A 17950-nucleotide genomic window follows, 5' to 3' on the forward strand; every position below is an offset into this window, starting at 1 on the left:
TAAAAATGATCTGGGCAGAGGTAATGATAAAGTAAAGATTCAATGACATAATAGCCATGATTGAGTCATCAACTCACTTGTGATGCTGGAAACTATGTTTCATCTGGATACCCAGTTTCACTGAGAAAACTAAATTGGGCTGAAAATTGTGGTTGATCTGTTTCAGTAGAGGCTATTTTAGCTTGTGAGCAGTGACACGGTGCCCTGGGATTCTGGTCGTGTGGCTCCATCATACAAATTAACTGTCATGGACATTTTACTTTCCATGTACGTAAAGATAATAAAAGGCTGAGGTTCACCACACAATGTCATGGAAAGGGACATATCTGTCAGCTCAGTGCACACCAGCTCAGACAGTCCTCATGTCTACAAGCTTCATATCCATTCTAAATTCATAGGAGTGGGGACAGAAGGTTCTGGATTAATGGAATCCTTTAAAAAACAAAACAAAACAAAACAAAAAAAACTGTCTTGTCTACAACCTGAAACTCTTCTGGAATCCAAATGGACTGGGAGCAAATTGGTTGGTTTTTGACAGAAATAAAAGGCCAAGAAAATAAGCAAAATTTATTTCCTTTCTTCAATAATGTTATAATCCAACTCAGGAGCACAGAGTCTCGAAGTCAGTAACCTTCCCCAAGCCATCTACAGGCAAGATTTATAATCTGTGTAAATAAGATGTATCATCTACACAGGATGTATTTATGACTTACAGCACTCTATTCCCCCATCCTTCCTCCTTGTCAATCTTATACCTCACATCTTCCCAGAATAAATATCTGGGAAGATTCTCTTAGCTTTGGCACTATGATTTCCTAGTGAATACTTTGTAATCTTAATTTACTAATCCCATTCTTCTATTCAGATGACCAGCAATTATGTGCCACTTATACTAAAAATTCAAAATAAGAAAATGAAAGTTAAAAAAGTAAATAGCCCCATCTGAAAGTTGTAAACAAGAGTTCATGAAAGTTTTTTTCTCCAAACATTGCAGTTGATCTTTTGAAAGTTCAGTGTCTTTGATCAACAATCAGTAAACCTGAAAGGTTAAATGTTGAAGAAAAAAATCTGGAAAGAAAAGAGGTAGAAAGCTTAAAATTAAAATGAACACAGACCCTACTAGAATGAATAGAAACATTAACATAATCAGTCAAGAACACTTACTGGGCATATTCTGAAAAGATGCTTTGACAACTTTAAGGATATGCCATAATCCTTAATCTCAATTAATTTCTGATAACAAGAGTTTGGAACATTACAAATTGATGCAGGCCAGGCATGGTAGTTCACACTACCAATCCCAGCACTTTAGGAGGCTGAGGCAGGGGGATTTCTTGAGCCCAGGACCATCCTTGAAACCCAAAAATACAAAATACCAGAAATACAAAAATTAGCCAGTCTCATAGCCTAGTCTCAAAGCCCAATCTCAAAAAGTAAATAGATAAATACCAATAGATGTAGTTATTAAGTCATTCAAGGGTAGCAATTTTCAGACTACAAAAGTTTGAGAAATTCCAGATGCTTAATATTTCAATGACAGGGAAGCAGTTTGGTCTGATGTGGAAAAAACATAAAGACATTGAGACCTGGCTGAAACTCTATAGGAAAGAAAGTAAATGTGGTGGAAACTTAATCGGTCGGTTAGAAAAAGGAGAAAGTAGGAAAGTGTGAGTGTTTTGAGGCAGTGGAACGCACAAACTGAGATCCAAATCATGCTGACAGAATCTCTCTCCCCAGTGTGGGACACCTTTGTGCCCAGCCTAGGTGGATGGGGGGCCCATGATCTATCACCGATGCCAGGACCGGGGGCTCCACAGATGAATTCTACCAAACTTTCTAGGAATTAATGCCAATCCTGGGTTTAGAAACAGTTCTACATTATCATGTGTAATCAATAAATGATTTCATTCTCTTGAAAAAAAAAAAAAGAGACAGTTCTAAACTCAATGTATGAGACCAGCATCACCCGAATACTAAAACCAGATAAAGACACCACAAATAATAAAAAAAAAAATAAAAAACACCTACAGGCTGACCTGGCATCCCTAATGAACACAGATGAAAAAATCCTCAACAAAATACTAGCAAACTCAATTCACTATCACATTAAATGGATTGTATATTCTAATCAAGTCTGACTTATCCCTGGGATGCCAAGATGGTTCAACATACGTAAATCAATCAATGTAATACACCGCATTAACAAAACAATATAAAAAGGCCACGTGATCATTACAATAGAGCATACAAAGCATTTGACAAATTCAACATCTTTGTGTGATAAAAACTCTCAACAAATTAGGTACAGAAGGAATTTACCCCAACACAATAAAGCCATCTATGAAAAGCCCACAGCTAACATCATACTGAGTCATGTAAAACTGAGAACTTTTGCTCTAAGATCAGGAACAAGAGCAAGGTGGGCACTTTCAACACCTCTGCTCAACATAATACAAGAAGTCTTAATCAGAGCCATTAAACAAGAAAAAGAAAACAAAAGGCATTCAAATCAGAAAGGAAGAAGTAGTATTATCTCTGTTTGCAGATGACATAATCATATATGCATAAAACCCTAAAAATGGCACAAAAAAACTAATAAATGAATTAAGAGGCAGGACACAAACTCAACATGTAAAAATCAGGGCTGGGCGCGGTGGCTCACGCCTGTAATCTTAGCACTTTGGGAGGCCGAGGCGGGTGGCTCATGAGGTCAGGGGATCAAGACCATCCTGGCTAATACAGTGAAACCCCGTCTCTACTAAAAATACAAAAAATTAGCCGGGCGTGGTGGCGGTGCCAGTAGTCCCAGCTACTCGGGAGGCTGAGGCAGGAGAATGGCGTAAACTCGGGAGGCGGAGCTTGCAGTGAGCCGAGACCGCGCCACTGCACTCCAGCCTGGGCGACAGGGCGAGACTCCATCTCAAAAAAAAAAAAAAGTAATAAACTTAACCAAAAATGTTAAAGACTTGCACACTGAAAATTATAAAGCAACTTATTCTTTCTTGATTATTGTTTTGCCATCTTTGCTCAAGAACTAATGGTGGCTTTGCTAGACAATTATATGAGATGAAGGTTTTCACTGTCATCACTTAATCTAGCCTACCTAGTTCTATATTAATATATAATTTAGACTCTCTGTACCAACCTAGTTATTTGACTACAGTCTCCCATGCACCATCTCCCCATTCCTCCTGCATATTTGGGGTTACTCTTCATAACCTATTTCACCTCATTCCTCAGCTCTAATCATCAATGCCTCATTTGAACCTTGATGGTCCCGCCTGAGTGGTCTCATTGGTGGAAGATGACTGTACAAGGACATGAATAATTATACTTATCAACGGCAAACAGAAGTTTGTTCCATATTAGCCTCCTCCAGAAACTTTCTGCAAGAGCTGATTTTTTTTCTTTTGTCTTCATTCTTTTTATAATCAGTGAGGTCAGTTTAAACAATAGTGGTCTACACATCATTTAGCTAATATTAAAAGATTTGACAAATTATTTTAGTGGCACCTAAAATACTTCTCTTATGACAGATGAAAATCTGGAGGATATTAAGGGACAGAAATAACTGTAGTCACTGTCAATAAACACACATTCCCCTGCGCTCCCCCTGCCCCACTTTCCTTGCTCTTCGGTCCCTGCAAGTTTCAAATTCAGAAAAGTCAGTCTGGAACTATTTCATTCTACATTTCAGGTCATAAGTGCAAAGGACAAGAGAAACCTATTTCTTTTCATTCAGCAAAGAAAGTCGATGGTAAATTTGAGTTCAGTTCTTGCGTCTGCTATTTTCTCCTCTGTTCAAAACCAATCAAGGCCTGGACACGTGACCTGCTGGTTGGCAGAGGTCCTCTGTTGAGTGAGCTGGTACTTGTCTGAAGATGAAGGTAGGCAGGTAGGAGTCAGGGGAGGAGCCCCTCTCTGTGTGTTGTGTCTGTGAGTGTGTGTGTGTGTGTGTGTGTGTGTGTGTGTGTGTGTATGAATATAAGAGTCCTAAAAATCTCTCTTTTAGATCCAATGCTATGGGCTATAAAAGAAGTTGTTGAGAACTCACAAAAGTATGTACAGCAATTTATAAAATCTGCGACAATCACCTTTCCCTTGGCAGTTGAAATAAATTAAATCTGTTCCACATCTTATATCTGTCTCTCTGCTTTAATCTCCACATTGATTTGTGACCAAAGAGCCTCAAGACTTGAAAGAATCAAATTGCACCAGAGGAAACACAGATGAACTGTTCTGCTTCGCATCGAAGTGTTTATATTGTTTATATTCAATCTTTCACTTATAAAAATTGAAGAAAGGAATTAAACAGAAACAGACAGTCAATGGCTGTCATCCTCTGTCAATCATAACTTTTGACTAATGGATACAAGGTCCAGTTGACATTCTTTCCATCTGTCAACTGAATGCCAAAAAGCCATTTGCAACTGTTCAAAACACATGGACATGAACAATACTGGCCATTACATTTAGTCACCTGCATTTCACTGGCAGATTTTGACACTTTCTAATTTACATACAAAGAAATAGTTTTGTGCAAGAAACTTAGTCATCTTTGGACAGATGAATGACATTTTTTACTAATTAGTAAGAGTTAAATAACCATATCTCCTAAAAATCTGTTACCTTCATTTTCTTTATAATTTAAGATGTTTACAATTACTTTTTCAGTATAATAATGGACAAGATCTTATATGTGCTTGAAAATGATTCTTTATGACATTTTTCTGAATAAAACATTTTCTTACGCAAGACTCCATAAAAAAAAAAAAAAAAAAAAAGGTCAGGCTCTGTTTTCACTGTTTCCTTTTCCTGAGAGTTTCAAAAAATACTTCCGTAATGCAAGGGTTTTTTAGGCAAGAACAGAGTCAACATTTAAATTCAGGAGTCTCTGCTAATTTTTCCTCCCCCAAATATTTCACCAACCACTCATCATTTTCATTAAATTCTAAGTTCAATGTATGTCTCACCACAGTTCCTACCCCTTTCAGAGGAACAAGGAAGGCTTGATGTGGTCCAGCGTGATCGTGTATGAAAAGATGCTATCCCCTGAAAATGCTCTCTTTATTATACAGAGAGCTATAGTGGAGGCTTTTGTTTATACAAAACCTTTTCTTCTTCATTTTCAACACAGGAAGAAGTATCAGTTTACAATATGAGCAGAGTCTATAAACAGGCAGCCAAATCCTGGCAAGCGTTGGCTCTACAAGTCTAACATAAGTCAAAGGTAAATGAACTGGCTGAAAGCACGTGGAAGGGAGGAGGGAGGGGAGTAAAGAAAAGGGAAGGGGACCGAGTGAAAGAAGGAAGGAAGGGCAGGAAAGATGGAAGAGAGGGAGGGAGAAAGGGAGGAAACTGTAATACAGGCCTCTACACAGAACTCTGTATGGACCTCTATATTTGTACTTCTGTAAATGAAAAAACAAAAATCACTTTTTCTCACAATGATACAAAGTGGATCTAGGTGTTGTGGGGGCCGGAATCTTACACAATTTAGGGCTTCGTTGTAACAAGAGACAAACGCCTAATATACAAATAGTGCAGTGCCTTGGAAAGGGGCCTGCTCAGGTGGGTCGGTGGAAGGGAGGGAGGGAGGGAGGAAGAGGGGAGGGGAGAGGAAGAGAGGGGGAGAGGAGAGGAGGGGAGGGGAGGGGAAGGTGAAGGGAAGAAAGGAAGGGAGGGGAGGGAGGAAGGAAACGAAGAAGGGAGAACAAAGTAAAAGGTAAAAATAAACTATTTTCTCTTCCTTGTCCCGACAGTGAGGAAGCTGGCCCAGGGAAGAGCTGGGAGAGCCTGGGATGGCCTTCCTCCCTCTCAACTGTAATACAGGCCTCTACACAGGCCTCTGTATGGGCCTCTCTATATAAGCACTTCTGTAAGTGAAAGAAATTACTTTTTCTCATATTCATGCAAAGTGGATCTAGGTTTTGCAGGTCCTGAAACACAATGCAGGGCTTCATTGTGACAAAAAAGACAAACGCCTAATATACAAATAGTGGGGTGCCTTGGAGGAGGCCTCCTCAGGCGGAAGTCCCAAAGGCCAATTTCACCAGCACAAAGATTATACTCAGTAATGGTCGCCAAATATCGAAGTCAGTGGTTCTTAGAGTGTGTCTGGGGGTCCCTGAGGATCCCTGTGTCCTTTTCAGGGATCTGCAAGGTCAAACCTATTTTCCTAGTAATATTAAGATGCAACATCAGTCTGTTTCTGCATCCACATCTGAAAAAGACTGAGAGAAAAAAAAGGCCCCAGTCTGGCAAACTGGCAACCGCATTCTCAAACACCTGTTGAACTGCACTCAACGCAGCCCTGATTCAGCCACATCAACCCAGCACTGTCTTGTCATTGCTGCGGTACATGGGGATTCTAGTACCTCATCACCACCATCAAAAATGTTCACGTAATTGGGAAGATAGGAGTTCTACAGCTGAAACATGAAGGCTGGCAATACCATATGTTTTTCAGCCCTTTGCCGATTTCTTTTTAAGTTTCACAATAGCAAAGACTTGGAATCAACCCAAATGTCCATCTGTGACAGACTGGATTAAGAAAATGTGGCACATATACACCATGGAATACTATGCAGCCATAAAAAAGGATGAGTTTGCATCCTTTGTAGGGACATGGACGCAGCTGGAAACCATCATTCTTAGCAAACTATCACAAGAAGAGAAAACCAAACACCGCATGTTCTCACTCATAGGTGGGAACTGAACAATGAGATCACTTGGACTCGGGAAGGGGAACATCACACACTGGGCTTATCATAGGGAGGGGGGAGGGGGGAGGGATTGCATTGGGGAGTTATACCTGATATAAATGATGAATTGATGGGTGCTGACGAGTTGATGGGTGCAGCACACCAACATTGCACAAGTATACATATGTAACAAACCTGCACGTTATGCACATGTACCCTAGAACTTAAAGTATAATAAAAAAAAAAAAAAAAAAAGTTTCAGGATGGTGACAGATGAGAAAATTGGAAAGATTTTAATGCTGGATCTGAGACTGATGGATTCACAGGATAAAGAAATACTAAATACTAGAATAATGGCCAGTTCACCTAAATTCAGCCATTTAAAAAAATGTTGAATATGCACATTAAATGAACATGTTTACCATAAATAAAAACAGAGACCAGCCCACAGGGTTGGCTTTTTCCATGTTTGACACTGGAAGATGTCTGGTGCTTACTCACCCTCGGCTACGGTCAATCTCATCACGAAGGTTTCGTTTTCTCCTGCGCTGGCCTGCAAGTAGCAGCGGTAAAGCCCCGAGTCTGAGGCCGTGACGTCGGGGATGACGATGAAGCTCCACCTTCCGTGGCTGCAGTTGCTCACTATTTGTCGTGGGAACTTGGAGGTGAAATTTCTGCCGTGGACCAAGTCGCAGTAAGTTAAGAGGTCGATCTGACGGGGCTGGATCTTTTCCCACCTCACTTCCTGCACAGGCCACGTCATCTGAGGCTGACAGGTGAGTGTGATATTCTTTCCAGGTTCCGAGACAATGTGGCTATTTGGTGGCACAGCTGCCTCAAAACCATCTGAAAAGAAGAAGTAAATGATTAGATCCAGGTTGTCAAATTTTGGGACACCCAAACCTAATCATGAAAATGATTGGTGACGTTACCTAACACAGTTTCTTCCATTGTGAATGACCTATTTATACCACATTTTTATACGAGAAAGCATTTTTTTTTTAAGTCCGGGAGATAAATAGAAAAGAGGATATGACTGTTCACACATAGCTCTGTAAGTGTTACTCGGTTACCCATGTAGTGAGAAACACAGCCAAAACCCCTGGGGCTTTTCTTGGTAGTGATCATATCAAGAGGCTAAATTTGACAAAGACACTGTTATGCAATAATGCTGGGCTGGCATCTCTGACACTGACCTAGAGTATCAAATGTTCAGGTTATAATCATTCTGGCTCAGATTTTGACAGTCATGGAAAAGATACCCAATCATTCTCACTGAATACACACATGATCTCACTCTTCAGATACACAAGTTTGTCTTACACGTGGGTAGAGTAGGGCCCCCCATGTGGTATCAATTCTTGATACCATGAAAGTCCCTCAGTATTCTCCCACCTTCCTGACACCATTTCTGGAACTCCTAGCACAGAGTACTCAGTAATTGTCACTAAATATCTAAGTCAGTTGTCCTGAGAGGGTGTTTGGGGGCCCTGGGCATTTCTGTGGCCCTTTAGGGGATATGCAAGGTCTAATCTATTTTCCTAGTGATATCTAACATGAAATTCCCCCTCTTCACTCCAGTTCTCTCACAGGTATACAGCAGATATTTCCAGAAGCTCTGCCAGCTAGTGGTATGTATGCTTGAAATGTTTTAAATTTTGTTCAATATTAATTTCTAATAGAGTAAATGTGACAGATATGACCTACATAAACAAACACTCCCTGAGGGCCTTCAATAATTTTTAAAAGAGCATAAAGGGGTCTTGAGACCAAAAAGTTTGGGAACGTGATCTAAAGAATAAACTGCGGTAATTATTTCTCAAAACTTAAGACAACCCAGCAAGGTAACAAGAGGATCTATTTATTAGTGATGAACACCTTCTTTCATCTGATAGCATCACTAATGCCAGCAAATTCTGACCTGCTGTTTCAGTACAGAGGGAGGCCTGGGCAGTAATGATGTCACAGTGCTCTTTGGCACTAAGGGAGAAATGCAAAAAGTGGAAAGTCATCTGTCACTTCAACAATGTGACAGTTTCACTCAGGGCTGGCCCAGGAGCCATTGTCTTGGCATACAAACAAAAGAATAAAGAAATAGAGAAAGAGAGAAAGGCATGAGGGAAGGAGAAAAAGAGAGAGGAGAGAAAAAGAAAAAAGGAGGGAGGAAGAAAAAAGAAAGGAAGGAAAGGAGACAGAAAATCAAAAAAGAGCTGTCACATTTCAAAAGAGAGAATGAAAGCAAGTCTAAAGCGCAGTCAGATTTGCTGTCTATTGAACTAGAATATCACGTTCATCTACGATAGTTCAGCTGCACCAAAAAGTAGCTTCTCATCTTCAGCATGCGGTTCCATGTGTCAAAATGTTGTAAAGAGAAAACCACAGCGCTCCAGTTTTCTCCACTGTACAACCATTTAGGTAGCACTTTACCCACATAATATGCACCCGGAAAACATTTCATCTCTAAGCAATAAAGCAACATAAGGAAAGGGGAAGAAAGAGAAGGAAAGGAAGAAAATTCATTAAGGAAAGGAAAAAAAGGAAATAAAAGCTTAAAAGAAATAAAAGGAAAATTTAAAATTAAAACGGGGAAAGGAAGATGTGAGAAAAGAAAGAAATGAGTGACAACATAAAATGAGACGCTAGCATGCTATATGGAGAAATGAAGGAACATAAAAGAAATGAAAAAAAGGAGGAGAAATCCACTTGCACGTGAGCCCTTCTGGCCCCTGGGAAGTAAAAGGCAGTGTGGATGCGTGTCCTCAGTGCTCACACGTGCACTGTTTTGTGTTTTTCTTCTTCTTCTCCTCTCTGGATGCTGCCCCGCCCAATCTCAGGAGCTTCCTTTGTCTGCCTATCTAACCATAACCACGCTCTCAGGCCCCTGTGAACCTGCTGACTTGGGTAGAAACAGGGGTCTTCTCATAGCTGTATCTGCATTTTCACAAAGGACAATGCAGGAAGCAATGGGGAGAATTCTAGAAGGGATGCAGCTGTCTTTGGGGAGCAAAATGCAAGGAGGTAACAGCAGAGGCTCCACGTGAGGACCCAGACCTGCCTCTCAGTAGACTCAGCCTAGAGCTGAAAGAAGCGGTTCCCAATCCTAGAGCCAGGTGGTTCAGAAGCTCAGAGTAGCCCCCGATTAACCTTTCCTGACAAACAGAGTGATTGGTTGGTGTGAGATGAAAATCAAGACCTATGCGAGGTCGGCCGAACCTGCCTCGCCTCAGATTTTGCTTGTGGCTTCTCAGACCACAGGCTGCTCCTACACAGCTCAGTGGAAGGCAGCTCAAACTGACCTTGAGAAGAACTGCCAGGAAGAGCCCACACAAACAAGAGAACCCTGGGATCCTGACGAACTTGGCATTGGAAAGTGGATTCACATAAAACAGAGACCAAGATGTCATAGTTCATTGGGAAGAAAAAAGTTTGATTTCAATAAAAAAAAAATAATGAAAACCAGTTTATACTTATATGTAGCTATGTATTCATATTTAGAATAAACATTGAATAGACTGTGTTGTTTTTCCACGATTTTTGTTGCAGGATATCATGATGAAAAAATATTCTCTATTTACTATGTGGCTTCTCTGGCTTGACCACAAATCATCCTTGGAAATTATTTCAGTGCTTCATCACTTTTCCAACCACCACTCATGCCCTGGGTACCCCAAACATTGCTGAGTACATCTTCACATCATGCCACTGCCCCTGCCCACCAGCACCTCCCCGGCTACTGACCTGTCCTCCTCACCATCCTCACTGGTCAACAGCTCTGCGTGCAGTTTGAGCAGCTCTGCAAAATCCCTCACCAACTTCACAAAACCCTGAGTCTTTTACCATCAACTTCATAAACCCAAGCCTTTGTAAAGCTAGACCTTTTTACACTACTCTGTACTTAGCACCTAGACCACGCTTGGCATAAAGCAGAGAAGTCAATCAATACTTTTTGGATAAAAAATTTGCCAACCTAAAGAATGGGAGGAAATATTTGCAAACTATGCATCTGACAAACGTCTAATATCCAGCATCTATAAGGAAATTAAATGAATTTACAAGAGGAAAACAACCCCATTAAAAAGTGGGTAAAGGACATGAACAGACACTTCTCAAAAGAAGACATATATATGGCCAACAAGCATATGACAAAAAGCTCAATATCACTCATCATTAGAGAAAGGCAAACCAAAACCACAATGAGACACCATCTCATATCAGTCAGAATGGCTATTACTAAAAAGGCAAAGAATTACAGATGCCGGTGAGGTTGCAGAAAGGGAACACTTACACACTGTTGGTGGGAGTGTAAATTAGTTCAACCATTGTGGAAAGCAGTATGGCAATTCCTCAAAGAGGTAAAAGCAGAACTACCATTTGACCCAGCAATCCCATTCCTGGGCATATACTCAGAGGAATATAAATCATCCCACTATAAAGACACACTGCAGCACTAATCACAATAGCAAAGACATGGAATCAGCCTAAATGTCCATTAATGACAGATGGGATAAAGAAAATGTGTTACATATTCATCATGGAATACTATGCAGCCATATAAAAGAATGAGATCTTATCTTTTGTGGGAACATGGATGCAGCTGGAGGCTGTTATCCTCAGCAAACTAATGCAGGAATTGAAAATCAAATACCACATGTTCTCACTTTTAAATGGGAGCTAAATGCTAAGAACTTGAACATAAAGAAGGAAACAACAGACACTGGGATCTACTTGGGAGTGAAGGGGGTGGTAGGAGGGAGAGAAGCAGAAAAGGTAACTATTGGGTACTAAGCTTAATACCTGGGTGATGAAATAATGTGTACAATGAACCCCTGTGACACGTATTTACCCATGCAACAAACCTTCACCTGTACCCACAAATGTAAAATGAAAGTTTTAAAAATGTTTTTAAGTAAAATAAAATAAAACTGTATTTTTGACTTTAAATACTTGAAAAAACTAATTTGCAATTCACTTTGTACTCAATGTGCAATGTATTTTTATTGATTTTGGGGGAGATTTATGTCTATAATAACCCTAATATTAAGAAACATATTTAAAATAGTGTTAATCATGCCTAAACGAATTGATAGGTGTAGGCAACAATCCTCAGTGTCTGCAAATTCACAAATGCCGTTTATGTTTCCACAATACCACCTTGGAAGTCATAGCCTTGTCAAAATAATCAAACCTGATGCTAGTCAAGCCTCCAAATCTAACCACCAACTTACAGAACTACAAAGAACAGAGAAATGTGTTAAATGCCACCATGGGAAAGCAGCCCATGGGAATATGAAAAACTCAAGGTGACAACAAAAAAATGAAAGGTGGAGAGGAAGAAACCTACAGGTTAAAAGGGAGGTAAGAGACATATTACACAGTAACAATGTATGGAACTTGAAAAGGAAAAATTCATAGAACTGGAGAAATCCAAAGTAAACATTCAATAATTTTAAGAAATTATTGCTGTTTTGTGAGGTGTGAAGGTAATGATGGTATCATGTTTATGTTAAAAAGAAGACTCATCTTTTGAGATTTAGGCTAAAGTATTTATACATGAGATGACTTCAGAGCTGGAGTTTGCTTCAAATTAATCAAGGGAAAGAGAGAGTGTGAGAAATAGAGAACAACAACACGGACCCAAACTTGATAGTTGGTGAAGCTGTATGGTGGTCACACGGGAACTGATTATACTATTCTTTCTATTTTTGTATATGTTTGAAACTTCCATTAAAAAGGCTTTAAAAGTATTTGTTTGTACAAGATTTGAGAAGCAAGAGAACGAACCTAAACTGAAGTCCCTGCTTGTGAAATGTACTTCACACACCAAATCGCTAATCCTAACAATAATATCCAATCAGTATGAATGTACCTGTTTCACAGTTGAAAAAAATATATATATTGAAGTAGCTTTCCTAAAGAGCTGAGCTGGCAAAGAGAATCAGAAATGCAACAAACTAATTTGATTTTAAAGCTCATACATTTTTCATGCCAGAACACCACAAACTCTAAACTCTCTCCTGTGTCTTTAACCTCTAATTCTAAATGGACTCCTCTCTCTCACACCTCTAAACAGGATCTTTCTCCCACTCCAGAAAACCAACTTTGGACCTTTTGGTGCCATCCAGTCCTTGTTTCTTCTTCCCTATTCATTCAAAATTCCAGGAGTGGGTTCCCATCCTGCTCGGCCTCCTCCTTTCCGACGTGTGCTTCGACACAACCAAGCATACATTTCCACTCTTCTACCAAGACTGCAAATGTCATCAGTGTTTCTGACCTGAATGCTGGATGTCCAGCCCTCCTAGAAATACTCTACTCCTTGGCTTCTGTGACACTGCATTTGCCTGCTTCTCTCTCCTTTCTGATCTCCCTCCACTATCTCCTTCATGCTTTCTCTCTTTCTGCTTGTCCTTAAAAAAAAATGTGCATTGTGCGCCCAGGAGTCCACTACCCTTCCCTGTCTATTCCCCATCGCTGAGTGAGCCTATCTAGTCTACTTGTTCAACCATCTCTTAGGTTCAGATCAAGTGCAAGTCAATAGTGCCTGCTCAGTCAGACCTCTCCCCAGGGTTTCTAAAGCATGAGACAATAACTTGTTCTTACGATGCTTCAAATAGACTAAAAATTAAACAACCCAGCATTGCCCTAAGCCATCTGCAGGAGCACTATTATTACACTAGCTAATTAGAAATGATGATAGTAGTAGCTCCAGTAGCTTCACGTATTCCCAACTGTGCCTAGACTATGAATATGCTCAATTAAGAACTTTTCTACAAACTCTTAATAGTCACCCAAATAAATGCAAAATGAAATGTTGACTGCATGATGACTACGGAGGTCTCCTAACGTGCCTGAGATAAAGCTCTCAAAAACAAGCAAGCAAAAGAAATAGAAACACAAATTCCCAGTTACAAGCAAGCAACAAAGTCCAGAAAGTAGAAAAATGGCACTTTTGAAGCTCACAGGGCATGCGGTGTGGGAGGACGTACTGAAGACAGAAGGAGAAACACAGACACAAAAGGCAGAATTTCCCAAGGATGCCTTTGCTTCCCTCATAGTTCTGGCTGTGACAGCTAAAACATGAAAAAGACAGTCGCGGTGGACACTGAACTGAGCTGTCAGGCAGCTTCAAGCAGAATAGAAACAGAAGCCTCTTACCTAGAACGCATCAGCATTCTCAGAAAGGCACCATGCACGCTCCTGCCTACAGTGTAGCCTCCCTGTGTGCATTCATTTCAAACATAGACAGCAATGACAGTATTGGATGGCATTTCTCTAAAAAGCTGCAATGTTCCCAGATGGCCAAGTTTGGGGATGTCACGGGTGGAATTGTGTCCCCCAGAATTCCTATGGTGAAGTCCTAACCTCCGGTACCTTACAACCTGATCTGAGAGGTCACAACCTGATCTGAAATAGGGCTGTTGCAGATGCAATTAGTTGACGTGAAGTTGTCCCGGAATAGGGTGGCCTCTAATCCAATATAACCGTGTCCTTATAAAAAGGGGAAATTCTGACACAGGGATGAATACAAGCAGAACGCCATGTGAAGATGAAGGCACAGACTGAGTTGATGCTTCCACGGGCCAAGGAAGGCCAAAGATTGCCAGAAACTGCCAGAAGTTAGGCGAGACCGCTCCTTGCAACCCCCAGAGGGAACCAACCCTGCTGACACCTTCACTTCAGACTTCAAACTGCAAGACAACACGTTTCTGGTAAGTCACCCAGCTTTTGGTATTGCGTGCCAGCAGCTCCAGGACACTAATGCAGAGTAAGGACCATCAGGACGACATCTTGGGTACAGTCTGGCCCTCACCAGCGCCCATCAGAAGCAGCAAGTCCACCCTGTTCAGGAAATCTGCCATCTTCACAACACCACTTCCCATGCATTGCCATTTTCTGTCTTTCAGCTAAAGTGTAGATAAAAGGTAAAGGACCAAACAAGATAAAAAATAAGCTAAAAGATTGCTTAACTGAAATGCACAGATAAAGTGGGAAGAACGAGTTACAATAAAGAGATAAAAACTCAACGCAACAAAGCCATCATGAAGGAAAGCCAGGCAAGGCCATTTGTTGAAATAAAAAAAATAAAGGGACTAGATTCAGGCTGCATGTCCTGCATGGCAAATCAGGATTCAGTCCAGAAAATCCATATTAAGAGAAGATTTGCAGTATGTCCAAACAGCGATTCCCCTGTCTCAGCACTGAGCAGCAAAGGACTTGCAATGCAGGCCCCGGCAGGTTTGTGATTCAAATTATCCAGGAGTCAAAGCAGCTGCTGAGGCCACCAGCCTCCCCAGCTTCAGAGTCCAGGCTGCCTCCAGGGGCAGCTTCAAGGAGCTCCAGAAACTTGAGATTGGCTACCTGAAAGGTAACCATGGTGACATGTTTGTTCAGGTTCTAATTGTTAAAAAATAACTTTCAATCTCTCCACCATGGTACAATGAGAACGATGCTTTTTATTATAGTGTATCATAAAGTTTGCTGAAGCACGTCGAAAAGTCAAACTTTTGAGCCATTCTGTAGTTTCTCTCAACCAGAAAAATTACTGACTAATGCGATATAAACAACAACAACAAAAAATTGATAATACAGCCCAAGAGCATTGGCCTCCCAGGTTAGACAATTTAATGTAGACCTTCTGCGTGGCAGGGCTTTAACAGAAAAAGATATCAAGAGATTGACACTATCTCTAATGATTCTCTACTAGAGAATGGATTGTTAGTGATGGTCCCTAGAGACTACATTAAGCATTTTGTCCCGTATAGTTAAAAATATTTTCAGTATATTTTAAAAGTAAAATAATAAGCCTTGAACGAGTCCTTACTAAGTGCCAGCATTAAATGCATTACATAAACTAGCGCATTTAGTTCCCACAGGTAAGTCACCCAGCTGCAAATGGCAGGACACTCGCCTAGGCAGGGGGTCTAGGGAGCTACTCTCAAACCCGCCCTGAGAAGGGACTCCAGTGAGAGTCAGAGTTTTCCTTTCCACCCTGCAATGGGGCAGGATCTCAGAGACACAATCAGCTCCACGGACACCTCTGCTCCTAGATAGCTTGTTTTCGGATGCCTTAACTCTTATAATTAGAAATCAATTTCTGTACTTGTCCTTGTTAAAATGCATATAACATTTTCAATTCCTGGCAGGCACCAGCACATTAGTGTGAAATTATCCATTAGATTGTTTTCCAAGTAGAAAGCAAGGAAGATGTTTCCCACAGGAGAGTAGCCAGCAGTAGACCTGCTGTGGCAAAGGAGAGAGAGGAAAGCCCAGAACTAGCCTTGTCCCTGCCAAGGTGAGTGCACCGCGGGGCAGAGGGCAGACAAGGAGAGTGAGTGGAAGTGCCGGATTGGCGGAAGACTCGCGCAGCAAGATGGACCGCAAACCAGAGGCAGTGAAATTTTGCCTCATTTATTTTTCCTTCCTTTATTCCTTCGACATTTACTTCTTTATCCACAAGGATTACTGGGTATAAATGAAACACAGACTGGGTTAGGGGAGAGACACACAAGCAGGTAATCGCCATGAAAAGACGACGAGTCCTCCAAACAACAAAGTGATGAAAACACAAACAGAGCCTTTAGAAATTCCCCATTGAGGCCCTGATGGCATCTGCAGAGACCGAAAGAGACAGAGCTGTGAGTTTCAGAAGCAGCTATTGCCCGACGGTGCTCACAAGGTCTGTCAAAGATTCTCTCCCAAACACAAGGGTATTTGCCAGAAGAAAATCTATTTAGGACTCCAGACTTAAGCGGTTCAATTGCATAAGCTTGAAGCCTTTAGAGCATCTACTCCAGGTTCAATTTCCTTCCTCTTCTCACATTTTCTGACCACGTCACTATTTATTTGAGTATCTACTTCATTACGTTTCTTTGGTATTTCCAGATGGCTTTGTGGAGAACAAATAAGTAACATTTCTGATGCATGACATATGAAAAATGACTAAGAACCCAGTGATATAATGTTAGAAACGGGAAACCAGGAAACAGTACATGCACACCCTCACAATGTACTCTACACATACTATATACACCTACATGTGAACTTACATATTTTGACTTCCACTGAAAAAAAAAGTAATAAAATTAATGACAAAACTAAGTTTTAAAACACACTGCTCAGAAAATCAGAGATTCACCATTGCGAACAGTGTGATTCCTATCCAATTAAAATTGCTCTGAAAATTGGAAGATAATTTCTGCAAATATCTGCAGGCATAAGACATGACCTATGAAATAGAAGACATTTTCTGTAGGGAAAGGGGAACACAAGGTCCTCTGGTCTTGCTCAGCACTGCAAAAATCTCCAGTCAGGAATAGCAACAGGACTTAATGAAAAACAAGCTAAAAATTCACCCTCACAGCTCTCTCCTGATAGTTTGAATATGAGCCCTATTTTGCCTAGCAAAATATTTCATGCTATAACTGGCCGCAGTCAAGAAAGGTGAGGATTTCTTGGAGGACTTCAAGTTTCAGACAATATTCATGCTTGTTGTAAGGGAAAATGGCAAATGACGGATGGGAAGATGAGATCCTTGCTTGGGTTTCTCTAAGCAATAAGTTCCACACATCCTGCAATGCAGGGAACTCCATAAAAGTGGAGCAGGGGCCGGGCTTGACTTGAACAGTGAGCAGATCCTCTCAAGCTCCACAGACATCCCCCGGGACCTTTTTGCCTTCTTGAAGCACCCCAGCTTCTGTGCTCTCTTCTCCCCTAACAGCCAGCACCTGCCCCTCTAGGTTGGAGCACTGCCCAGGGCAGCTGGAGCCTGCCTTGCCTGAGAATGCATGCTCTGATCAAGGGAAGCCGATCAGTGACTGATCCTGGTAGAACCTGCTTTTCCCGACCAGGCAGCTTCCCTAGACTTCACTGGATCCTGTGCCCTTGCTGGATCTCTCCTTCCCTTCCCAATCCAGATTCCCTGACGGGTTTCCCTGGGAAATACTTCCTAATGGGTCCTTTCCACATTTATCCTCTTCTCAGGGACTGCTTCTGGTGAAAGTAATCTAAGGTAGGCACAACTGTAGAACTTTACCAAATCATACTGGAAGCCTAGAATCTAAATTTCCATCAGTGTGCCTGGAGCCAGATTCCTAAAAGTCTTTTTTTTTTCTGTTGCCCAGGCTAGAGTGCAGTGGTGGAATCTCGACTCGGCACTTCCTGGCTTCAAGCAATTCTCCTGCCTCAGCCTCCTGAGTAGCTGGGATTACAGGCACGCACCACCATGCCCAGCTAAAGTTTTTTGTATTTTT

General features: G+C 41.2%; 1 protein-coding gene across 4 annotated transcripts in view; it reads right to left on the minus strand.

Annotated features, from left to right (window-relative positions):
- Window positions 1-17950, minus strand: part of CD226 (CD226 molecule) — a 97831-nt gene that overhangs the window by 25290 nt on the left and 54591 nt on the right. For all 4 annotated transcript variants that reach the window (XM_011944085.1, XM_011944084.1, XM_011944083.1 and 1 more), the window contains one exon: window positions 7206-7550. In XM_011944085.1, the coding sequence (XP_011799475.1) occupies window positions 7206-7467 (262 nt within the window). In that variant the 5' untranslated portion in view covers window positions 7468-7550. The remainder of the gene's footprint in view (window positions 1-7205; window positions 7551-17950) is intronic.

The sequence above is a fragment of the Colobus angolensis genome, unplaced genomic scaffold (genome assembly GCF_000951035.1).
Source record: "Colobus angolensis palliatus isolate OR3802 unplaced genomic scaffold, Cang.pa_1.0 Scaffold225, whole genome shotgun sequence".
NCBI classification, from domain to species: Eukaryota; Metazoa; Chordata; class Mammalia; order Primates; family Cercopithecidae; genus Colobus; species Colobus angolensis.